This window comes from Bactrocera oleae, chromosome 2 (assembly GCF_042242935.1).
Source record: "Bactrocera oleae isolate idBacOlea1 chromosome 2, idBacOlea1, whole genome shotgun sequence".
Taxonomy (NCBI): Eukaryota; Metazoa; Arthropoda; class Insecta; order Diptera; family Tephritidae; genus Bactrocera; species Bactrocera oleae.
In genome coordinates this window covers 17419616-17447283 of record NC_091536.1, presented here as the reverse complement: position 1 = coordinate 17447283, position 27668 = coordinate 17419616, and the positions used below count along the sequence as shown (strand labels likewise).

At 34.7% G+C, this 27668-nt stretch overlaps 1 protein-coding gene across 4 annotated transcripts in view; it reads left to right on the top strand.

Moving 5' to 3' along the window:
* Hs6st (heparan sulfate 6-O-sulfotransferase) overlaps nt 1-27668 on the top strand; it is a 98079-nt gene that overhangs the window by 36777 nt on the left and 33634 nt on the right. Inside the window, exon 2 of one of the 4 annotated variants that reach the window (XM_070110009.1) lies at nt 12903-13152. The exons of the other annotated variants lie outside the window; for them this stretch is intronic. Within the exon in view, the coding sequence (XP_069966110.1) occupies nt 13081-13152 (72 nt within the window). The 5' untranslated portion in view covers nt 12903-13080. The remainder of the gene's footprint in view (nt 1-12902; nt 13153-27668) is intronic. 4 annotated transcript variants of the gene reach the window in all.

Below are 27668 nucleotides of genomic sequence, written 5' to 3'. Positions count from 1 at the left end.
TTGTTGCTGCAGTTAATTAAATTGTAGTCGAACACTTTTGCATACTCCTCTAAAAGCTCCACTGGGTTTTCGCAGTATACACATACATATATATATGTACTTATGTATATACTATACGGTTAGGTATACAAAAAATATTTAAGCAATAAAAATGAAGTTCGTACATAAACGCACGAAATTGCTCGGTTAGAAAGTTAATTAAGTTTATCTTTATTTAGTTGTTTCACTTATTTTATTTTGTGACCTGAGAAAATATGTTAGCTTTTGCTTGCCTCATTAGGTTAATATAAATTTTTACATTGAAAATATATTTGCAGAAAATTAAGTAAAACAAAGTATTTGGAAATATTTTTTTAAATTAACTTGCTAAAAGAAATTTCGCATCGAAACGAAAGGAATAAAAGTCTTAAGACCACTCCAACAATTGTTAAAACGCTTAAATAACGTTTTCCTTAATGCGACGCTAACCTCATTTTCTTATTAGATTCCTATTATATTAAGTTACAGCTAATTTGTCAGCCTATAAGTTATTTCTAGAATCTTTTTTCTGAAATTTAAAATGTTTCAACCACAATATACAACAGACCGAGAAGTCAGAAATCAAGCAAAAATAACTTTAAATTGACTTAAAATATTTCAGAATAAAAATATTGAATTTCCAAAAAGCTCGGTTTACGTTATGTCAATTTCAAAGCCGAAAAATTCCACAGCTGTAATTTTCAATTATTCTGTTAATATTTCGACAATGTTTTAATGACAAATTAAGACAGATTGTTTTTACAAGGTTGCCAAAATAATATTAAGAATAATACGACTGTTTTAGAAAGAAGCGTCGGGGACTCTATAAAATATACCTATATATATAAATTATCACCATGACGAGCAGAGTCGATTTAGCCATGTCCGTCTGTCTATATACACGCGAACTTTTCCCTCAGTTTTTGAGATAACGATCTAAACTTTTTCCACGTTTTTTTCCTGCAATTAGCTGCTCATTTGTCGGAACGATATCGGGCTACTATAGTATATGAACGATCCGAATCAAGTGCTTGTATACACTTTTTCATTTAACGAGATATCTTCTAGAAATTTGGCGTGGATAATTGTCTAACGCAGTGCTACAATCTTCAAAGAAATTGTTCAGATCGGATGTCTATAGCATATAGGAATCTTTTGTATTTATGAAGGGTATTACCGCTAGCATATATAATACAACCGAAGTTAATGTTTTGTCTAGTATCTTGTAAGTAATGAAACCTATCTTCGATTTGTCAAGTGTTACTCTCAAGCGAATCGAACAAACTATACCAATTGCTCAAACAAACGGATAAGCACTTGTAGTACAACCCCGCGTTAACATATCCTCTGACGCATGCGCAATAGTGTTATGATTCTTTTTTAGTGGATAAATTCTTTGTTTCGCTTTAAATACTGTACCCCGTAACACTTTTTTTGTTTTCTCTAAATTACTATAACTGATTTTAAATTTTATGTTTGAAATACAATACAATACAAGAACTCACTTGTTCGAGCTCAACTCGATAATTTTGTTGTTTGGTTTTACATGTAATTTACATTTTTACAGAAGTGGCGAATCGAAGACTGTGGGAATTTAACAAATAATTTTATTTCTGAATGCTTGCTTTCATTTATAAAATAGTTTTCATAAAGCTATGCTAAAAAGCGTTAACATTTAAGTACCATTTAATTTAAGGATTTGGTAAAATTTTTGTTTCGCTAAAAACACAAACAAAAAAAAAATTTGCAACCCTTTCTGCATTAAAGTTCAAGTAAATCAAAAAAAGAGAAGACTAAATACTCGTAGTTAAACGCCAAAAAGTTCAGTACATATTAGTCTAAAAAAAAAAATAACTTCAAAGATTAATTGTGAAGCGCCAAAAAATAAGATATTTTTGCTCTAAACAAAGAGATGTACACTCAAGGGTTCACATTTAATTGGGCAAGAATTTATTGCAGCTTAAGAATAAAACTATAAAAATGCTACAACAAAAACAATAGAAAGTCCGCCGATAATTGAGAACATGTTATGTTGCTAATTCGAAAAGCACAGATAAAAATACTAGACTTTATTGCTGCAAATAAGTTAGTTTTTATGCGCGAGGGCATAACTATTGCTTAACTCGTCTAAATGATGTATCTAGCAGGCATTAATTGATTTACGAGTGTCGAAGCTGCTTGCCAGATACGAGTTTGATGCTGCGGCGCTAAGAATTCGCAATGAAATATCGAGGCATTAACTCCGCTAAGCGACATAAATATCGTAATAAAGGCGTGCACATGTATCTAAGTGTAGTTCTGTCTATGTGTCTGTGTGTGTGTGCGTGAATTGACAGCTAAATTAGTAAACTAATTGGTCGCCCAGTTCACTGACTCAGCGTTTGACGTAATGCCCACACGCCGTTATGGCTGACAATGGAGCAACAACAGCTAAGGCGAAACAATGCAAAAACAGCAACAACACTTATAATTTAAACGCACTAATAAATGCGTAACGAATGCTTAATGTAGCAAAATGCAACGGCATTTTCAGCTTGCTGCAAAAACTGAATAAATGACAATAAAGTGTGTGCACCTCGCTTTTTGTCGCGCCTTTGAGTGCGAACTCGGCGCTATTAAAATTAGAACTAATGGTCATGAGGCCATTGAACGATACCTAGGCTTCGCAAATGAGCAAACGTTGCGTGTTGTTGCCGTTGTTGTTTGCATTTGTGGCCTCGTGCGTGCAATATTGCCCTGTGTGCATGTTTGTATGTACATATTTATTTATATTTGCTGTGTCAATGCAATAAGCAGATGCAACTAAACGCAGCTAATTAGTTGACACAGCATTCGCAAATACTTCCCGTTTGCTTTATTATTTAGTGTTAGTGTAATCACTCACTCGCTCGCTCGCTTGCATTCAATCTGTTGGTTGCTGCGCTGCCCTGCTAACAGCAGTACAATTGTTGCACATTGTTTGCTTTGGGGTGGTGGCAACAGTTGGTAGCCATTCATCGCGCTATAATTTATGCCGCACAATGCATGATTGCGCTTGGTACAGTCGAACTGTGTCAGTCCACGCTCTGGTCGCTCCTTCGTTGTCATACTGATAACTTGCATATCCCTTTGTTAGTTACCAGGCATACTTAAATTGATTTGCATTCAAGCGGGATTTGGAATTGCGTTGCATTTATTGCTTTCAATGACGAGTCGGCAATATGTCGCAATCTGATGGGAGCCGATGTAGTGCTGAATGCTTGCTAGAAAAATTTACAAGCGGGGCAAAGTGACTGCGATTATTATGGATGTTTCCTTGACAATTCTCTATATAATATTATAGGTGTTATGTACAATAACATTCACTAAAGAGGGGTATTCAAAGGTCTTGAAATACAATTATCCATGTTTCAAACACATAATGTTATGATGGTTTCTTCCTGCAAAAGGCCGACAGTCTTAGACAAGAGACAAACGGAACTTCCTGGTCGTACTTAATATGCCACTCTTCACTCCAAGGAATGATCTGAAACCCTATTATAGCTTGATATACCCTGTTCAAGTGTGCCACAATGTTTGTAACCCCCAGAAGAAAATGTCGAAAACCCTATAAAGTATATATATATATCGATTTTACTATGTCCGTTTATCTCTCCGTCTGAGATTATTATCCAAATCATCCCTACAATATCCGTAACTCTTTTTTACTTTCGGCAGTTACGGGGTGTTCTAGATACGAAGGACTTGATACGAAATGAATTGCATTCACTTTTTTTTTATCGAAATTTCTTTACCGATGTAAACTGTTAAAATCTTTAAAATAGCTACCTTCTATGGATTCTTCTTCATGGGTGGGAAATTTCCTTTCTACTTGCTTTATGTTTAAATTTTTCAATGAGACTTAGGATATTTTTATGGCAGTATTGTCAAGGTCAGCGGTGCTCATGCTTTAGCTCGATTAGGGCCCATTTGGTCAAAAAAAAAAATTTATTAGACTGTTTACGTTCTGGATCTCGGTAAAAGCACTTCAACGCTAAAAGCTCTTTATCGTTTTGAATTCCATTTTGGAGACAACTTTATATATAATATGTATAACCAAATTTAGGTCTGCAGCCATATTTTGTCTCTAACTTCACATCCTATTTAATGAGTTTTCAACAAAATTTTAAAACATACCGTGATAATTTGTATATAATTAACATGTTTTTATAGAGTGATCAGTTTAGAAAAGTGGATTTTTTCAGCAGATTGTTATGTGACAAATATTAATATGTGTCGGTGGATACGTTTTTCGCACAAGTACCGAATGATGTTGATCGGTAAATGAAATCGAAATGGAAATTTGTGGACACGATACAGGCAAGATTGGATGGCCTAGAGGAAAGAGATTTTCAGTTTAACGTTTCTGGTATCTTTGTAGAGTGTTCTTTACCGTAACATTGAATATTATCTGCGAGAACTTGCTACTTTGAACTAAGTGGGCCTTATAAAGCTCTGAGACTATAAGCTACTGTTGTATAAAATGTATAAAACGAATGAAGTGAAAAGCTTGGCGTGGTTCATCGCTGAAATTGAGAATTCGAATCACATTTAAATTTCTTTCGGTATTATAGTAATTAATTGCGTAGCTTAAGTAATGCAAAACTGCTTTCAATTATTTTACAACTTCAGAAGTACTCATTATTTTCCGCAAATTAGTTACAGTTTCTAGAGTAAGTGCCTTTCTAATCTCATTTCACGCCGCGCCTCTCGGTATTTACTCAACCTGTCAACATTTGCGCTTTTGACGGATTTTCTCCCTACACTACTAAGGCTTACTTATGTACGTGCACACATTCATTCAATGGGGAAAGGGGACTAAGCAGCATACAAACATAATGAGTTGCTGTGTATGTACGGGCGCATTTTCCGCTTTCATTGCAGCATTTTCCCGAGCAATTCCCAAAGTTGAATTTCGTGTTCCAGTTGTTAAATGTAGCAACGGGAAACGCCAACAACAAAAACGACGGAAACGACATTTTGTTAACTGTAAACAATGTTGCTGCAAGCGTGAAAGGATATTGGTGCTTCATGGCTTGCAGTGCTGCAATGCTGCCATGATTCTTGCAACCGAAATGCCAGTGGTACTGCAGTCACTGCAGTATGTGTGTGGCATAGTCACCTACAAATATTTTAACATTTGCTCAACTGTATTTAACTATGTGTACGTTTGTACCTGTGTGCGATTGAGCGCATTTGCGCTTTGTCACGGAAATGCAGCAATTCTTCTCATTGGGACACAGTAACTGCATACAATATTTGTATTTGCATTTGCATTGACAATATTTAGCAACGGATAGCAAAGCGCATCAAAATTTGGTCACATATTAAATCGAGGAATTCGCTTAATGTCTCAATAAAGTTTATTAGAATGCGTTATTAGACCTTCTGTCAGACTTAGTGTTGGTGTTGTAAGCGCAAAAGAGATTTTTGTTCTTTCCAGTACGCAAATCCAGAACCAATTGATATATCAGGATAAAACTTTGCAAAAATTGTGCCATCTCAAGGGTAAAAATTCTCAAAATCGGTTCATAACTGTTGAAGCCTACAGATACCGATATATAATTGAAACTTGTTGAGAATCCTTTCCTGTTAATAGTATGTCTGTTCGTCAAAATTGGGTTGAATCGGGTCAATACTTCCATTAGCCCACATAATATAAAGATTTTCGAACTTTCAGTTGACTTTATACCATATATATCGCCCAATATGTGTGTTATTGAAATGAAATTGAGAGATCGTGTTTTTCTTATAATATCATTCCGTCAAAAAGTGAACAAAATCGGGTGAGAACTAGCCCTAGCCTAACTAAAAATTGGATATTCAAACATCTGGTTGGCTATACTCAATATATAGTAATGATATGTGAGATACCTTAATGAAACTCATAAGAGATTAATTTTTTTGTTGTAATAATAGTTGATAAAACCAAGAATAGGTAAAATCAGGTCAATACTATTATTATCTCACAGTTACCTAATATAAGATTTTCAAACTTCCAGTTGATTTTGTACAATTTATATCGATCAATATATAAGATATCTTACCAAAATTAACTGAGCGTATAATATTGGATACATATTTTAATGCCAAAAATATGTGAAATTAGTCTACGAATTACTCCAACTCCCATTTACTACAAGATTGTAGATATCATGATTTTCGTTATTTGAACAAACCTTATGCCGAATTTGTCAGTTAGTGTGTGAGTTATTTATTTAAAATTTGCTTAAATATATGTTCCTGAGTAGATACTATTTGAATATATACAAGTCTATACCCTGCATAGTGATTTCCTAATTTCCAGCTAACTTTAAATGGTTTAGGTTGCTCAAAATCTGTGATATTTTAATGAAATTAAGTCGACAAGTTCTCCTAAAAATTATGTGGTTTACCCTAAATATGAATGGAATAGGTCTAGACCGTGATGTAAACATCATATTCCTTATATAATGAACTCCGATCCTCTGGTTGACGTTTTCCACATCAACTCAATACATTCGTATTAAGTTTAGTCTCTTCGGTTGAGTTTATATCACATGTCACATATATATCACTAAAGGCATTTCTCCGGCTTAGATTCTCGTAAGTTGGAAGAGTATACAATTATCGGTTACCCCCGAAATTAGCTCTTCCTTACTTGTTTTTTTTGTTCTATGACAATTTACCCTAAGCGAGTAACAATTTCTACTACTTTGTACTTCGTACAAATAAAAATTCCTAAAGCATTGAAAATGTTACGTATACTGCACGTATCACCATTATGGCATACATATTTATTTAATATATATGCTTTAAGTTATTCCTTGTAATCTGGACTAATTTTTTAGTAAGATGTTTATTCCAATTTCCAGTTATAACATGTTTTATTAATAAATTACAATTAATTTGGCAATATTTACATTATACCTTCATTAAAATAGCAACAGTAAATCGTTTAACATGATATTTTAAATTTACTCTTTGTTCTTTAGTTTCAAGGCTTCATAACTTCTTGTTATGCCCTGTCTTGCCAAAGTATATTTTGCATATTTTGCTTTTGTAATTATGTTCTTTTCTGTTCTGCCATGTACCGAAAAACTTTGTGAAGTATGCAGTGATATTTGATACCGCGTATCTTCGCTGAAACTCGGTTGAAGGAACATTTTGTGTGCGTGAAAATTGAATTTAAGCTTTTGGACTATTTAATGAAGTATAGTGTGGTATTAAATTTAAATCACATAATGTTTAAATAATATTTGTAACAAACAAGTAATTAAAATTAATTTCTACTCTTTTTTGTTTTCAGGTTTGTATCTTATGTTGTCTATATGCATTATTGTGGTTTGTTCAGCAAATAAATTTGAATCCGTATAACGAAAATGGCATTAATTTAGCATCATCATCTGAGTATAAAAAGAAAAGGTGTCGAAGTTAAGCTCATTTAAAACATAATTTTTTTTTTGAGTTGCCTTCTAAAGTTAAATACCAATTGTTTGAATATAAATAATAGCTTTAAACATTGCAATATACTCGTATTGTAGTTTCAAATAATTAAGTTAAGCTAAAATATATATTCAAGCAGGGTGTCACTCTTTCTAGGCACCCAAATATACATATATAAATTAAAAAATTTTAAATAATTCATTTAGTTTCAAGGTTAGCAGGAATGAAATGAAGTAATTAAAAACAAGTAAGGAAGCGGTAAGTTCGGGTGTAACCGAATATTTTATACTCTCGCAACCTACAAAGATCAAAGCCGGGAAAAATTATTTTCGAATTTCAATAATTTATCTGAAAAATTGACCGATATTTTCGGTAAACAGTACTCGATGGGAACTGGCATCCACTTATTTGGTATCTGGGGGCTTGAATAGCTTTGTTTCGAATTGCACAATTTTTGGCCACAAGTAATATGTTAACGGCACTATACGTGGAAAGTTTAATCCGGATACATAGAGCGGTTCTGGATTTGTATAGTGGAGTGAAATGAAAGAATCAGATGGTATTTAAAATTGTTTTATATGGGAAGTAGGCGTGGTTTTTGTCTTTTGATTTTACCCATTTTCGTAATGTAAGATATTACCTAGCGAATTTGGTTGAAATTGGTCGGTTTGGTGCGAAGTTATGGGTTTTCACCTAAATGTGAGCGGTGCCACGCTCATCTTCCAAAGCTCCTATTAAGCCTTGTCGTCCCATCTCGGGTTTAAAATTTGCATTTCTGGTGCATTTATTTAGAGATTTATCGCATTTTAGTAGTTTTTAACAAAATCGTTATATGAGGAGTGGGCGGGGTTATGATCCGAATCCAACCATTTTTACAGGGTGGGTAGGAATGCCATTTGCTTTGAGCAGATTTGGTTATTATAGTTTGAATAACTTAGGAGATATGTGCATAAAACATATTAGAGGGCAGGGCCACGCCACCCTTATAAAATTTTTTTCAACCATAACTGCCTTTCTCTAAGTCAATTTGTTGTACTAAATAACCGCCTTGTATCCTATTTTGGAGCTTAATTATGGCACTTTATAGATTTTTGATTAATGTCATTTTGTAGACATGGCAATATTACGATTCTGCCCATCTGCAATACCAACCCTACTTGGGTGTCAAGGAACATGTGCACGTAGTTTCATCAAACTATCACAATTTTTACTCAAATTATCGGTTGCATTTCTAGTAGCATAAAAGTTGCATAAAAAGAACTTTATATTGATTATCATAGTTCGGTTTGTATGATACCTACTTGTATATGTTACAATAGTCCTATCTAACCAATGAGCTCGGTGATTGTAGCGCTGCCGTGGACAATACTCTGTGCCGAAATACGTGAATATATCTTGTCAAATGAAAAAGCTTTCCATACTCTTTAGTGCTTTACAAGCTTTGTGACATACTAAATATACCATGTTTAGAACACGTAAAATAACTTGTTTTGGTTGAGAACCTTTTAACTACATTCGGGAAGTGATAAGCAAAATTGTGTAAGTCGTTGTTTTCAGAAAACTCACTTTAAAATTTTAATATAATGCCTCAGATATCTACCTTGCTAACTGCCTCTACTAACTGCAACCCTACAACTAAATTCTATTATTCTAAGAAGACATAAGTCATCGAAATAGGTGCTACAACTCTCTGATCATATGTCTCTAAAATGGATCGTAGTTTCAGAATGCTATGTAAAGAAATACGTAAATAAAATCTCATCCATACATAGCTGCAAGACTATTCTGTAGACATCCAATAAAGCTTTCAATTTTACCGCTTTGATGCATCAAAGTGCACAATTCTTGTGAGCAGCAAATTTCTCGATCAACTGTCTTGCTTTCAGGAAATTGCACGGCCATTCTTACAGCTTCTATGAATTCCATTGCACAGGCTGTCACTTCGCACACATGACAGCTATCATGGGCAACGCTATGACATAACGCTTACAGAAAATGAAATCATGTCTACGATTGCATTACCACAATACGTGTTAGTTATACCCTCTACCGTTAGACGATGGCATATGCGATATCCTTAGTTATTCAAACGAGGTAATGAGGCAGCGCAAGGCTGCAGCAACAGTGTCATACTTGTATGTGGTTGCGGAAAATGATTTTCTATTTTGCATGTGCATTTCAAGTAGTAGTAGTATTGTACATATGTACATTACCATGTGCATAACTGCATATGTATGTGGTTTACTTTGAATATTTCAAAAAAAAAAATAAAAATTTTTTTTTAAGAAACTCAACTGAAATGGAAGTGCAATTAATTAATAAGCGTTGGGCTTGACATGCTACTGGAAACGCTAAACTGAGCATATAAAATTAGAATCGAAAATAACAGTAATTTCAAATGGCAAAATGCATACACATACAAACGCATGCAAAGGCATTCATTTAAGAAACTGCACACTTTTCGTTGAAATGAGCGTAGTAAAATTGGTTTGTCGCTCATTATGTGTCCCCAGCCCACGTATACATATGTACACATGTACAAATACACACACACTAGCACTTAAACATGATTTATGTGTTGTTGTACGAGTAGTTGCTGCTGCTACATTTATGCACATACATCTCTACGCTTGCAGTCAAGCAAATCGCCACATTTGCGTTGAGCATAACACCAGTCTAACGTTGAGGCCAAACTGCAATAATGCTTGCTGCTCGACTCCTTTCAACCAGCGCGCTGCTGCTGCTAACCGTGCCACTGGGGTTGGCAGCAAAGAGTTGTGGCAATATTTGTGGCAAACAAACACTTTATGGGAAGTGCTTAGCGCGCGCTGCAGCTGCTGGAATATCTGCGGCTACGACCGATACTAGACGTGGTGTACAGTAAGCCGGGAAAGCGCGCAACAAAACGGGAACAAACAAGCGCACACAACATAGTGCTGATGCTATTATGTTAGATTGCCAAAGCTGACATACTGAATGCGCGCACACATATACACACATGCATATGCACATGTCTGCAGCATTTTCGTGTAGTTTTACCATTACATTATAGCCTTGCCGTCCATTAGTGTAATTCATTTTGCTAAAAGTTCTCGCCTGTCGCTCCATATGCGCTCGTATGCGACACATACACGTTTATTTATTTGCGATGTGAAATACATTTTAATAAATAATTACATTATAATGTATATTGTAACGCTCAAAAAATAGCGTTCATTACTATTTTATAGGTCGGCACTTGTAGTGATTGCTGCGTTGCACTTAACAAGGTTACTCATACGCCACCGTGACTTCCCTCTTGACCGCTGTACACAAACTTTTCGTTTCATAAAGAGTGCGGCAACACGAACACTCACGCATTTCTATGTTTAATAGACACATGCGTGCCTAAATATTCTTAAACAAATAAATAAAAAAAATTGCCTACTTTACAACGTACACATAAAAATTGTTTGGTTTTGTCAACAGTATTGAATTCAGTGCTGTGTGATTTATTTGCGCTTTTATGTATTGACATGGCATGACAGTTGCGTGTATTTAAATACAATTGTTTCCAGAATCGAGCAAATCTGTTTGCTTTATGTTGAATAGTAGCTTGCTCAGCTTTACTAACATACACATACATTTAGATACTGCGTTAGCAAAAGATAAATCGTCGTATCGAAAAAAGAAGGAAGTAAAATACGAAAAAGGTTCAAGCTGTGATTTATGGCTAAAACAAATAAGGTGAAACTCTGTTGCGCTGTTTGACTGTATTATAAAAAGTGTAAATTTATGTTGTTTATCCGTTACAAGTGACAATATTTTGATGAAACTTCATTTTTTATGCATAGTTCTTTACATGCAAGTTTATTTTTATTGATAAAAGGCATAAACTCTTCACTCTTGAGTTAAGTTGAAAAGGAAAAATTGATATTTAATAGATTATGTACGCTTTTGCATTAAAACCAAAAAATTTATTAAAAAATCTACATTTGCAAAAAATCGTAAATTTAATACTAACTTAGGTTAGGTTGATCCGATGGATTCGATGGATCTCACTTGTACAGATATTTGTCCTTTGTGTTATCCATAAACTCCTAAAACTGGTTCACTAGATTCTCGTAGATCGACAAAGCGTTTTGAGCTTACAACAAATTTATTAAGGCGGGTAATATCAATCCCAGCCACTAGGTGATCCATAGCTGTGCTTACCGAGATATTTCACTCTCAGTCTGAAGCCAGGCAATGGAGAAGAAAGTGACAAGATGATTCCACTTCGCCTTCATTCATACAACTTTGGCAGAGAGCTTATTGAACAGTATACATTCAGAACACTAACAATTGCGGCGAGATTTAGTTTGCTAAGAGCCAGTAGTTTGGAGGACCTCTAATATTTCATTCTGGGCCAGAGGGATCTCGTAGTCGCATAAGTTTCCACGCCATAAGACACGCTTCCAATCGGATAAAATTGGCGCAAGGATGCATTTCTTAGTAAGTTCAACAGCTTTGCGTGAAAAAGCTCACTGCTTCTCTTTTCCAACGGCTTCGCCCCGCCCACTAATTTCTCGAAGGTGATGAGTTGTGAAGAACTTCAGTGTGTTGCTGCCCGAGACCCCTCATATACATAGTATCCCTAAGCCTAAAGCAGCCTTTGCCGCCAAGCATCTATCAGCTATGTCTACAGGTGCAACGTGTAAAATGGCATTGAATGCCATGCGGGCCGTTATTTAAACCCGCTTCAGCTGCTTAGCTAGTGTGGATTTTCCGACCGCCCTCCACCAGACGACGATCCTATAAAACATTATTGACTTAACTACAGTTTCATAAAGCAAGAACACCACATTTGGTGATAAGCCCACCTATTACCAATTGCTCCTCTACGTCCGATACTTTCACGACACTTGCCGCTTGACGATCCTAAATGTAGGCAGCATTTACTAGCCAAGACATGCACCATCTACAATAATATTATGATTAATTTGTCGAGTATTTAATAAAAGTTGTGGTTGAACTTTGGTGTTAGTGAAGTTTGTAAAATGGTTAGAGTTTCCGTCAGAATTTTTGAAATACATAAATATATTGCAAAGAAAAGTATTTTCTTTTGTTTTATTTAAACGTATTTTTTTCTTATTCAGCTAAATTTTGAATTTTAAAAAACATCTTACTTGAATACCTTTTCTTAATATTCTTGGATTCAGTAAATCGCCTTTGTTTTTGAGCTCAACAATATCCAGAATTCACTCGAAAGCTAAAGTGATAAAATCAAGCATACTCCAACTATAAGCACACTATATTCTAATATTATTCTATACATGCCCTATTGTAGAGATAGTAAGAATGTTTGGCTGAAACATATACATACAAACGTTTCCACCGCAATTTGAACACCCGAATGTACATAGTGTACGAGTAGATAAGCTTTTTTCTTTTGTTTTTAGTTTTTTAATTTTATTTTACAGAACAAAGCTTCATAACCAACCGGCTGCCTTGACTTCCTTGTACGATTCTGTTGAACGTTTTAGCGGATGTGTGACATATTGAATTGCTGCACGCACACTTGCTTGCAACACAAATTGTGGCAGACAAGCCGAAAAGTTTACGCTCAACTTCCGTGCGTCAGCAAATACATGTAGAGCCATGTGTGCGTATATGCGCACGTGTGTGAGCTTGTGTGTAGATATGTGCGTAAGAACAGCCTGTCAAAGAAAGGTGAGCATTTATTATAAGTGTGTAGGCGGTACATATATATTATATGTTATATATATGTATTTGATATATATAATTTTAAACGGTGCGAAAAAGTGTGTTTGAGTTATGTGTGTGATTAGCCTGAGACTTGAAGTCTGCTGCAGTTGAAATATTGCAAGGTCTGCTCCTAAATGTATGCAATGTGTGTACGTGCTATGTGTCACATTTCAGTGTTCTCAAGCTTTTGTAAGTTTGAAAAGTATAAAATATTTTACAAGATATTGCCGCCGCTCTCTTTTCCACCCCTCAGTGTGTCGAAATTGAAGCAAATATAATACCGAACGAAAGGTATTCAGCGTATTTGTTCCATCACCCACAACACACTCACCCATTCACTTCGACGACATTATGTCTAACTGCCAACTGTCAACTGCTCGGTTGCTGCTACTTTGTCTTCGGTGCTTTCGCAAAGCACTTCATCTGATTTGCCCTTCTTGCAGCGGCACAAAGAACGTCAAGCCAGATGTTATATTTGTCAAAGGTGACTTTGCCTGTACTCCACAATGTCTTGACTTCAGAATGCTTTTGTTCATGTTGTTGTTTTTATATTGCAAACAAAAGATATAGTAGCAAGAGAAAAGAAAATATTTTTATTGTCAAAATAGCTTAGTGATTTTTATTGCGCTGGTGACTGCTGTGGACCGGCGACACACACGTGTGCGTCCACATGTACATGCATGTGTGTAGAAATATGTATTTCTCGGGTGTAGCGAGTTCGCAGACGCCATTGTTTTCTTATTTTTCTGCTAAAGTGCACCATTTAACTTTCTTCCCTTTTATTTTTCACAAATTTTTGTATTTCAAATAGTTTATTGTCGCAAGCAAATATGTCTTCGATATGTTTTAGAATTGCAAAGCAATCAATGTTCTAGCCGAGCTTGAAGCATTTTGTAAACGGTTTAGGTATTTTCTATGTCTTTCCATATTTTCTAAATTCATAAAGTTCTGTGATTGAATTTCATCAAAAGGAACAGCAATATATAATACATAAACAATTGCTTACTATCTCAAATTCTATATAATAGACCCTGCAACATCGTTTAAATATCAACTACTCTTTCCTTCATTATTATTAGAACTAAAAATATTTATTTCAATAATATTTTAATATTTTTCGCTTACCAAAGTCTAGTTGGTGTCAATATTATGTAACAAAAATAACAATAAAAGTAGTTTGTATATCGACGAAATCAAATTCAATCAGACATTCGGCCATTTGTTCCCACTATACCGATATTTAGTATATTTTGTTTGTCTGCAAATTAAATATTAATAAATTTTCAATAGAAAATCTCAACAACTGTCAGTTTCTATGTCATTATACAAATTTACATATAACCGAGATAATAAATACTGAGTTTAATATATTTAATTAAATACGCTTTGCTAACCGCTTTATCGAACGAGTTTTTCCAGCTGTGTGTGATTTTTCATAATGGCGATAAAGCATTCAAAGCTTGATTAACAAAAAAAGCTCACATTCATACTTATATGGCACGATTACAATGCATAAATTCATATCAATTTTATTGTTTCTATTTTATTTGTACTCACGAAGTACGCTAATGTATGTATGTGTATATATACGCAGTCATTTAATAATATGCATATTTATCTATATACATGTGCATTTATGTTTTCCACGTTTTGTTGCTGCACATAAAAATGCCAGATTTATGGTACTTATGACTGTGTCAAAAGCTTTAGAATTATGAGCGACATTGTATTTCTGTTTGCGATATAGGGTCTCACGTTTGCGCGTATTTTTTTATTGAAAACTACTTTTGCCTAACTAAATTTCAACTGCTCAGCGGATTAGATGCGCATATATGTATGTGGTTTAACTGTAAATAATATTAGTTCTGGCTATTTAGCCAAGCTTGAACGCATCCTATTACGCTGCTTAAAAAATATTTATTTTTTGAAGTTTGATAATTTGTTGGCAACCGTCAGTCTAATCAGCTCTGGAAATACTTATGATGTTTTATTGTGTTCGAATTAAGGCCGATTTTCCATTTAAGAAAGTCATTTCTTATAGACACTTCCATAGTTATAACCTGTCAGCTAATAATCGTGGAAACATCTTATAACTCTTCTTTTCTATAATTTGGATAATCAAGGAAGCCATCAAGAGATTTTGTAGCTGTTTTGTCCAAAATTTGTAGAGACGTCTAACATTTTACGTGCCAAAAACTGTAGTTGGTTTCTTGTATGTACTAGATGCAATTGATGATGACCGATAGTAAGACCGACGGTTTTATTTGAGTATATAACAATTTTTATGGGCCTAGATCTATAATACGATAACTCTCTTCAAGAGCCACTGGAACAAAAATTTGTTTCTGTCTTATGAGTGCAACTTATTTGTCAACTTAGAAAGTGGCAAATCGAACAAATAACTGGTATAAAACAAATTGACTAAGACAATTGAAAACAGTTAGCATAGTAATGTTTCTACACCCTTGTGTTGAAGTCAACTGGATAACTTTGTTGTTGTTTTCTCTAGTAAATTTTTGTTAGCGAATCAAGAACAACAGACATTTACTAGTATATAGTTATTAAGTAATTTCCTCCAAGGTAAGTTAGCGTGCCCATCACCTGACCCACTTAGCTGCGATATTGAAATAAGCACTTTATCGACTGCAACTAAGTTAAGTTTGTTTCGTTTTTTGAATACTAAACTGACATGTCAATTAATATAATTTGCAAAATTATTACATGCCAAGTCGATTGATTGATTTAATTTTATTTGGCATAACTCAGTACTTTATTTAATCATTCTACTGATGAGTATTGAATGCACAAGTGCAACGGTTGCTGGTGAGTAGGTCAATGTGTTATTGAAATGCATGCAAATTGCGAAATTATCTTGTATGAAAATAATAATTTAACATATTTGCAACGCGGCTTTTTGCTGCTATCAATTAAATAAATCAAAATTGCTATTTTGTGATTGATTTCTGTTCGCTTGGGGGGAGAATTGTACAAAGTGCCTAATAAAATGTATTAAATAATAAATTTGGTATATAAAATAGCTTGTTAGAAGTAATGGAACTCAAAATGCGTTTAAAAATATATTATTATATACTAATATTATATATATTATTAAAATTACCATAAATCCTTTTCCACTTAGTTAATACAATTTATATTGTCTATAGGTTTGGCTTTGCTGTCTCAGAAAATATTTCTCTGAAAATATTTATGAGGTTGTAGTGGTTCTTAACTGTCAAAAAAGCATGAAAAAAAACAGCCACAAAAATTGAAACTTTATTATCCATATGAAAAAATGTTATATTTGTTTAAAAGAAAAAAATATATTCGATGTTGTCTGAGAATCCTTTTTAAATTTCAAGTCAATCAGTAAAGAATTGTACGAGCTATATTTAAATATCTTTACCTCATCCTTGCTTCAAAATTTTTTTTATCTTATTGTCTCATATATTTCTATAACATCTCTAGAATATTAATTCTCAAATTGATCCCAGTAAACGTTTTTGAAATACAGCTTTGAAAAGTTGCACGCAGGAATCAGCTATATAGTAACTTAAAACTTTAAACGCGTTTTTCTGGAAACTGTGTTTTCAAAGTCGGTTCTCAAGATTTCTCGCAAACTACTCAACCGACCTTAATGAAATTTTACACAAGATATTCGAGATATAATTTACAAGGTCTTGAAGGAAGGAGTTTTTTCAATCAGAACTATTTAAAAATAAAAAGCCATTAAGAAATTGTCACCAAAATTTGCATTTTTTTTTGTGAAAACGTCTGCCAAACATACAACTTTCACATTTTTTATTTTTCCTTCATCCAATAATCCAGTTTATCGTCTTGATTCAAACGCGAATTTTTTTCCTTTTTACTTTTGATGACCCTGTAATAAGTTCTGCTGTCAACGCGCAAGCACGTCTTTTTTCGAGGAACAGTCGGAAACGATCCGTAATGGCCGAGTTTTAAATATTTTCCTTTGAAATTTTCACAAAATCTTTGCGAAATATGTATCTTTGTAATAATAAAAAGTTTGAATCAAATATTTAATTTTTTATATGAAAAAAAAAACTATTGAAAAAAAGGCGTTTATTGCTCGATGAAACCCTTGTAGTCCCTTAAATTGCTGCTATTTGAAATACTTTCAAATTAATTATTAAATTGATTTTGTTTTTTAAACCCTAAGGTAGCTCCTAAGCGAAAAAACAAGTTTTTTTTTTAATTCTAGAGTGCTGCAAACCCTTTGTATTTGAAAAAATGTTAAAGAACACTCGTCAATTCTTTTGACACTCGCTTATAAGATGACGTGGCTGTAGTAATAATATTTATCTGAATACAGCGCACCACTACAAAGTGACGAGAAGTTGTTGCTGTCTCAACGTTCGTCGCTAGAATTAGATTTAATGTTCGCAGGGCAATGCTCTTCTTAAATGTGGACAAATGCGCAACAACATTGCTTAATGGCGACAATTGTGTTTTTACGGTGTATTTTCTATTATTTATGTACAATAAAAGCAGCCTTAACGGCGTGTGTCTGTGTTGTTGCAATTTAAATGCAATAATTGTTGCAAACACAATAAATTTATGCAATTTAACACATTGCATTTATTTACCCACAATCCATGAAAACTTCCCGTTTGCTGCAATGGTGTGCGTTGCTGCAACAATTGACAAGCATTATGCGCACTGTTGTTCCTTCGGTGCGGCATAAGATTGTGGCAGTGTCGTATAATTTATGCCACACAACGTGTGAAAGCGCTAAACTTTTGCACGCAGCGTTTGTCAGGCTCATTTGACAAGCCGTCAATGCCCAAGCGCTTAGTTCCATTTCCAACATGCATTGAATTACTTTTGAGAGACATTAGACTTGACATTTGGCTTCCATTTGTGCGTTGAAGTGCGGTAAAGTTAAGTGTATTGATGCGCTGTGACGGGGCCAAAGGCGTACAAATAGAAATACTGTTGGTGCTGTTGCTCAAGTGGTTGGCTGTTGGAATTGCTGTTGGCATTTGGCGCGTAAGCTTTGACACTTGGAGTTGTGCGCGTTGAAATGCTAAAGCCAATTATGTATTGACAAACACTTTAAATTCGCTTGACATGTGCCGCGACATGAAGTTGGCGAATCAACAATAATTTTATGAAAACAATAATAATAGCGAATTGTTAGTAGAATTCATAAAAATATATTATATATGTATGTACGATTATGTCAGGTAACAAAGAGCTACGCGCGTGATAGTAGTGTAGTGTCGACCTTTGGTATTGGTCATTAGATAAGTTTGTGCACAGATCGCAGCCGTCTGTTTTTTTAAAGCGAAACATATCTAAGTTAAATATAATATCTTATAAACAAATTATTGTTCTCACTTGTAGGCCGATATATTATATTTAGTTTAAAAGCAAACGCCTAAACAGGAATGGTACGAGAGCTTCAAAAAGAGATGAACCGATCATTTAGAGTCTTACCTCTCTATTATATTATATGTAGAACATTCAAACTTAACTTTAGTAAGCTGTATCACACAGAGCCACTCTCAATTAAAGAGAGAGAGCCCGGAAAATCATCTAGCTAACAGTATACTTTTTGAAGTTCGTTGAAATTTAAAATGACATGATAAATGGTTTAAAAAAGGAAAAAATAAACGTTAATTTCGGTTGAAACGAAGCTATAATACCCTTCACCAATACAAACAATTTTTTAAAAGAACGAACTTGATTTTGTCAGTTTCAGCTATGTGTTATTGTGATCCGATTTGAACTATTTATTCGGAAATCGCACCATTGCTTCAGACAATAAACAATGTCAACTTTCTTAAAGATTTCTCGTCAAATGAAAAATTTTTCCATACAAGCACTTAATTCCGAAAGTTTGGATTGTATGACAGTAATATGCTATTGTGGTCCGATGTCGGCGATAAATAAGCAGCTTCTTGAGGAGAAAAGCACGTGTGCAAAATTTCAGATGGATATCTCAAAAATTGAGGGACTAGTTCGCGTATTTACGTACAGGCAGACAGACGAACATGGCTAAATCGATTTAGCTCGTCGTGCTGATCATTCAGATATATATTTTATAGAGTCTCCGATGTTTCCTTTTGGTTGCTACAAACAACGTGGCAAACTTAATATACTCTGTTCATATTAAATGAATAGCAACTATTAAAATATTTAACACATTTTCGATAGTATTGAATCATTGCCACATTTTTCAAAATTTAGCTACTTCTGTGCCAAATTTCGAAAAAGTTAAACCAAAGCGAGTACCAATAGCGACCATTTTTCAAATTTCTGAATTTATTGATGTTGGAATGAAATTTTGTACATTAGATTTGCTTGGAGCGGAAATTGCTGCAATTAATTGAAATTGGGAACACAAAATTTATTTTAAAAAATTCGTATCATTCTGCATAGAAAGTTAACAGTGATAATAAAGAAGGTAGACCAATTTTAACATATTTATATTCCTCATATTCGATCAATCAGTGAAATTATATTCAAATGAAAATATTGTTTTTGTACAGTAGTAACCTGAAGTAAGTTCCCAAACAGTTTTGCAGAGTGTTTTGTATTCGTTTCTCTCACATAAAAAATTCCAAAAATCGGGTCATCGCCTTTTTTCTATTTAATGCCCTTCATCTTCTGAATAACTCCAGTGTTAAGAGTGACATCCAATGAAAACTTGCTCTACCCTAAAAAGTCCGGCTGTGCTTACTTGTATCTCTTCGATGAAGTAAATTAAAGACTTCTTCATTTAAATAACGTTTTCACAGATAACGTCTATAATCCTAATATATGGTATATGTTATATTCCAGCTGAGTTTTAACTTAAATAGCGTGAAGCTTCTTGAGACATACTGCACTCCGCCACGCTATAAATCTTCTATACTTCAAAGTGATATAAAAATTCTGTGAACATGTTTCGCAACCTTATAATGTCTACATATGTATGTAAATACTCTTGGGGACATGTATGTCTGACGGTACGCTGTGTGTACTCATCGTGGTTGGCGAATGTACATTTTGTCATGGTTGACCACAAATTAAATTACATAGCAGTGTGCAAAGCATAAGTCTAAAAGTCAACAGCAATGACAATGAGCGCACGAGCCCAACAAAACGAGGACTACAGCGGCAACCTGCGGGCGGAGTCAAGCTGAAGTGGGTTGCGTGAGAGAAAAGTGTGAGCGGGAGAGAAACGCTGTACACTCAGCTACATAGAGGCACACACACACACATTCGCACGCAAATGTGGACTGAGCAATGGATTTGTTAGGGATTTGCGTTGCTCAGCGGATTGAAAAGGACACATTTTTCAGTCACCAACGACATGGAAAAATCCCAGCTAATGGCATTAGCCCACTATACATACACATACATTGTTTGGTTCGTTGTGTAACGCTCGGCTGTGCAATATACTAGTATCTCTTGTGCCTTCCCGTGCTTACTAGCCTACTCCTGTTGCATGTTTATGTGTGTGTACATGTACATATATGTGAATGGAATAATTAGTGCTCTTTCCCCGAGTGTAGTCATCATTGTAATTCTTTAAATGCTTGCTCTCGTTAAATGTTTACCTCGATGTTGACGAGTTTTTGCTATTGTTTGGCAAAGTTTTTTAAACAATAGGCGACCGTTAGCTTAATTAGGATCTCTTAAAATAATACCGAGCACTTAGCGTGGAAAAGCGTTAAAAGCAGAGGCGAGAAGAGATTGAAATTTTTAATTATTTACACACATTTTAATTATATTACCTACAAGTAGTGTATCTGTCTGTATTTTTACCCTCAAATATCCTTTTTATGTGTTTTTCCGCTGATTAATTGACTGATTGTCGTTTACCTTTTTAGACTTTGTTTGCCAACGGCAGAGTTAAGTACTTGTAAGCCTTACGGCTGAATATACAATTAATACCTGGGTCGCGCAGCAATTCCAACGCGGCAAGTGCTTAGCAAAATAACAACAGCTTTTCGCATCTTGAACTTTTAGCTGTGTTATTTCTTTGGAACGAAAAATAATAGTTAAGTACGAGAGTTTATTATAAAATTAGAGCAACTTTTTTTCTGACATGGCATAGCTTTTCTTCAAAGCTTACCAGCAGTTTGAGTACTCCTTTTGGTATTTTATAAATTTTAGATCAACATCAAATTTTGCTAGACATTGTTGTTCTGAAGTTCTGCTTCTCTCCATTAAACTTGACGAGATATACAGATTCTGGACGGGCAAATTTTTGCTGGCTCAAGGGACAACTGTGCGTACAGACGTAGTTTGTGTTACTCGTTTTTTCGATAGGTTCCAATAACCTATTATATTGAATCGCAGTAATGCCAAAGGTGAGTTGGAGTTGTGGTTTCGTCAACTTCAGAAATTTCCTTATATGCTTCTATCAGGAAGTCACACTTTCGCCGATGTCCAGGCAGTCTCAGTAGAGAAAATAAAAAGTGCGAAGTGGTATCCTAGTTTTGTTGAAATCAAGTGTACCTTGACTAGCATCCTCTCGCTATCTTCCAAGAGTACCGTATATATGTATATCTTAAACTTATACGTCATCGATGATAATGAACGTGATCGTGGTGTCTAAATGCTTTCGAATGCTTCTCTTTCTTAGGATATGTTCTGAGTATGTTGCATTGCTGTAGTAATTTAGATAAGACAATAATTTCCCATGATAAATATTTGTTCCGGTTCATTTAGAGAGACAATCAGCTTAACAGGCTATGAGATGGAAGTCGAGTGACTATAAAAACATAACAATTTTGCTAATATGGATATAGTGAGGCTCTCTACTTTCACTGTCTGATGTATATAACCGAACCGAACATAGTAAGATTACGATCAAGGTAAACGCGATAAAGAGTCTATGCGGAGAATACATCTGAAGTTAAAGGTCTACTAGAGTTACTGATCAGCTCTATTAGACTTTCGGTTAGACTTTAAAAATAATAAAAAATGTATCATTTTTTTTCTTTTAAAGTAGTAAAATATTAAAAATAAAGTTTAAGGTAATATAAACCACTATTTGGTGTGCGACTTCGATAAACTTAATTTCTAATGCGTCTAAATGTAGGCAACTAACTTATGTTTTTTGCTTTAAAACTTCGTGAAGTGGAGGAACATGATTTTTTTAAGTTATACTTATTTTCTGAAACGCCCCAAAGTGTGTTTTAATCACGATTCAAATTGTTTGAGTGTTTTAGAATCTCTCCAAAGTAATATGAATAACTACTCCAATTCAGTAATATTTTACAAAAAAAAAAAAAAAAAAAAAACATATACGCCAAACGTCACTCACTTGCACTAAAAAACAAAAGCATTCAAAGCGAGTCATCGTAATTATGAAGTAACTGCAGGCAATTTAGTGTGAAGTCGCAAAATAGTGTCACTTGGAAAAGTATACAAAGGAAGAATCGTTAAAGTGTAGCGTGCACTATTATTGTAGGGACAGACATTGTTATTGCATGCATTTACCACTCGGCGTGACAGGCATTTTTTCGCTGTTGACAGTCGGGAAAAAGAGGTGCTTACAAGTGCAAAAACAGAGACTGACTATGTTGGACTGCAGTAAATAATAAATACGAGAACGCTCGCTACTGTGCATACAAACCTAGATATCTACATACAAATGTGAAATCTTTTGTGAAATACCAGAGCTGCTAGTTGATGACGATGCTGAACGCTTAAGTGACAGTTTGGCAGTGAGTAAATGTCAAATGGCGTCATATTATTGAGTGAAATTCCTAGCTACCGCTATTTCCAGGCTTGTGACCACTTTACAGAGAAAGTAATTATGAAAGTTGACACTTTTTGCCGCTTATTTTTGTAACATGGCGTAAGTGTGTTAATAGAATGGCAAACGAATGAAATATAATACATACGGACCACAATTGTTTTGGTTGACGGAAATGACGCTTATAAAAGTTTTACCATCGGAGGTTTCGTGTGCAGAAAAATATAACACAAACATCGTTTAAGCAGAAAATGTTAACGTTTCTTTACAATAACAATCATTAAGGAGCGTAATGTGTTTTTCATGTTAAATTTGATAAAGTTTAGCTGATTTTGAGTCGCTGTAACGTTTAGTAAAAATATTTCATACATTTTCATAAACCGACGAAATTGCCTTCAGTTTTTTGTGTAGATATATCTCTGTAACCTCACTCGACTCATTTCTCGGGTGGGTTATTTGTGTTTCGGTAAAGAGAAAAACAAAATACTTGAAGTCATATCAGCGGAATAAGTGTGGCTGTTTATTAACTTGTGTTCGTGATTCGTCAGGAGGCATCATTTTTTGGGCCTCTAAGCGAAGTTGCGTTTGCAAAACAAAAGAAAAACAAGTAAGGGAGGGATAAGTTCGGATGTAACCGAACATTTTATACGCTCGCAAAGTCAAATGGTATACTCGTTTGAGATTTCTTTGTGGATTGGCTAATATTTTCGGTAGAAGGTCAACTATAGGCACTGGGGTCCACATATTTAGTACTTAGGGGCTTGAACAGTTTTGGTTCGATTAAGACAATTTTTGGTCACAAGCATACTTTAAACGTATTATTCACGCAAAGTTTTACCCCGATATAATCATTGTTGCTTGATATGCATAGTGGAAAGTGAAAGAATCAGATGGAATTGAAAATGGTGTTATATGGGAAATAGGCGTGGTTGTAGTCCGATTTCGCCCATTTTCGCACTATAACATAGAAATATAAAAATAATGATATATTCCGAATTCTGTTGAAATTGGTTAAGCAGATCTCAAGATATGGGTTTTCACCTAAAAGTGGGCTGTGCCACGCCCACAGTCTAATTTTGAACGCGGTTCCTATAAAGTCATCTCATACCATCCCAATCGCGCTTTTAGTAGTTTTTAACAGTACCGTTATATGGGGAGTGGGCGGAGTTGCCACCCGATTTCAACTATTTTCACACCGTCAATAGGAGTGCTAAAAACATTTGCTTCCAGTGAATTTTGTTATTATAGCATTAGCGGTTTAGGAGATATGCACATTAAACCTATTAGAGGCGGGACCACGCCCACTTAAAAAAAATATTTTAACTGCCGATGCCCCTCTCTAATGTGATCCTGTGTACCAAATAACAGTCTTATATCTTATTGCGGAGCTTAGCTATATCAATTTATTTGTTTTTGATTAATGACGTTTTTTGGGCGTGGCAGTGGTCCGATTACGCCCATCTGCAATACCAACCGCCTCACGGTACCAGGAAACATGTCTACCAAGTTTCATAAAGATATCTCAATTTTTTACTCAAGTTACAGCTTGCACGGACGGACAGACGGACGGACGGACAGACAGTCACCCGGATTTCAACTCGTCTCTTCATCCTGATCATTTATATGTACACAACCCTATATCTAACTCGATTAGTTTTAGGTGATACAAACAACCGTTAGGTGAACAAAACTATTATACTCTGTAGCAACAGGTTGCGAGAGTACCGTACCGTTGGTACCGTAAGACGGTTGGTATTGCAGATGGGCGTAATCGGACCACTGCCACGCCCACAAAACGCCATTAATCAAAAACAAATAACTTGCCATAACTAAGCTCCGCAATAAGATACAAGACTGTTATTTGGTACACAGGATCACATTAGGGAGGGCATCTGCAGTTAAAACTTTTTTTAAAAAGTGGGCGTGGTCCCGCCTCTAACAGGTTTAATGTGCATATCTCCTAAACCGCTAATGCTATAATAACAAAATTCACTAGAAGCAAATGTTTTTAGCACTCCTATTGACGGTGTGAAAATAGTTGAAATCGGGTGGCAACTCCGCCCACTCCCCATATAACGGTACTGTTAAAAACTACTAAAAGCGCGATAAATCAAGCACTAAAGCGTGGCACAGCCCACTTTTAGGTAAAAACCCATATCTTGAGATCTGCTTAACCGATTTCAACCAAATTCGGTGCATAACGTTCTTTTTATGTTTCTATGTCATAGTGCGAAAATGGGCGAAATCGGACTACAACCACGCTTACTTCCCATGTAACACCATTTTCAATTCCATCTGATTCTTTCACTTTCCACTATGCAAATCAGGTAACAATGATTATATCGGGGTAAAACTTTGCGTGAATAATGCAATTAAAGTATGCCACCTTGCGGCCAAAAATTGTCTAAATCGAACCAAAACTGTTCAAACCCCTAAGTACTAAATATGTGGACCCCAGTGCCTATAGTTGACCTTCTACCGAAAATATCAGCCAATCCACAAAGAAATCTCAAACGAGTATACTATTTGACTTTGCGAGAGTATAAAATGTTCGGTTACATCCGAACTTAGCCCTTCCTTACTTGTTATTTTTTATTCCATTTATAAATTTAAAGAAAGGCATATATAATGGAAGATTTAGGGGTTACATGGATTTCACGGCTTGAAAGAAAGTTTTGTATTGTCTTTTTTAATTCTAGAACATCTCTAAAATCATAATTTTTTGGCGCTACAGCTCCTTGTAATCTTTGGCCTGCTACACATGTGCTCTCCAAACATCTCGGTCATTTGCGGTTTTTTTTATAATTTTGTATGCCAATTAAATTATATATTTGGGCACTTTAAAGGATTCACCACTTCACCATTAAAGTATGTTCCGCCTTTTGCAATATTCAACTTGTTATTTCCTCCAAATCACACTAAACAAACAATACTCACTGTAAATAGCTTGCTGACATATCTAATGACAACTCCCGCCAACCGTTACTTCTGCCAGCTCTTATCTATAACAGCGGGATCAAACAGAGTTAACCGCGTTGTTTCGAAAATATATGTTTCCTTTGATTCATCTACCTTTAAATGTATATGTATGTATGTCTAGTCGAGTTGTAACTCATTAATAAATTCTACAGAAGACGATATTCGCTGCGCGTAAATATAATTAATTTGTGTCGTTAATTAAATGTGACATTTTGTGCTGTAATTAATGCTCACGAAATATTACAACTCAACGCAGCTGAATATTACAGTTATTAATTTGCGTATTTAAATAGATAACACTATCAAGCTGAAAGTGTTGAAAAGCATTTGTGCATGTTAAATAATATCAAGGGTAGTTTATGACAGATTAAATGTCTGTATACACATTCATACACACTCAAATTGCCGAGGGTTTATTTGCGAGCGAAATTTTTGCGTTCTTTGATTTTATTTTGAAAGTGGGTTGTATTCTTGCCTCGATTTATATATTACATCAGTTTTCGCTTGGTTGAAAGCGTTTAGCATTTTTCGCTCGTGAGAAGTGTCAACAACAAATGGTAAAGTAGTATTATAACTGGTGAAATAGTTCAGAACTGTATTTAGTGTGAAGAATTTGTGTTATTATGACTTAATTTTAAGGTTTTTGTTTTTACTGAAATCAAAATATCTACCTTCACTTAGGTCGCCTTAAGCTACTTTAATAAGTTTCCAAATATTATTACACTTTATTTTCTACTACGCTGTTAATTTTTGTGATTTAATTTTTTTCTTCGCTTTTCCTTTCCTTTTACAGGTATGTATCGAATACGATTTCTGTGAAGATGTACAACCTTGTAAACAGCTATGATTAGGCAAGTAAAAGTGATAAAAAAAATAATCTTCCTATACAATAAAATATATTTAAGATTTGGAGTCACCTGTGAAAGGCATTAGAAATGCTTATTCTTTAAAAAAAAATGTAACAGTTGTCAAATCTTATATTATATATAGCCTATAAAAGATATACGAGTATACTATAAATGATCATCGTGACGAGCTGAGTCGATTTAGCCGTATCTGTCTGTTCGCCCGTCTCAGTTTTTGAGTGATCAATCTGATGTTTTGCACACGTCCTTTTCTTCGATAAAAGCTGCTCATTTGTCGTGAGCGCGGATAGTGGACCACTGTAGCATATAGCTGCCATACATATGAAAAAGTTTTTTATTTCACAAAATATCTTAAAGAAATTTTGTTTCATCGAACAAAATTTTTAAATGGCCATTCAAAATGAACGATAAAAATCTAGTTTTTCTGGAATATTTTTTTCGTTGGCTAGATATCTTCACGAAATTTGGCATGGATTATTAGGCAATGTAACGGTATTATATCCGAACATTCCATTTAGATCGAACCACTGCAGCATATAGCTGCCGAACAAACTGAACAACCAAAATCAAGACAAAAAATCTTATAGATTTTTTATGCCACAAGAAAGGTATTAAAGCTTCGGTGCAGGCGAAATTAACGTGTTTTAATTATAATTTTTCAACGCATGACAAGCTTCTTGCTTATTTTCTTGAATGCTCCGAATTTGACTGGGAATAATAAAACTAAATTATTCAAATCGCTCACAATAAAGGTGTTCATTTCATTACTATTGAAACGCAGTTTCTTTTTACCACACAATTTCTTTGAAGTTGACAAGTTTTACTACGTATATGAGTTTCAACTCAAAAGATTTGTTTTTAATGAGGCGTAAGGGATTTACCTTAAGTATCAATTCACTTAAAACGCTTGTAGTCATGCT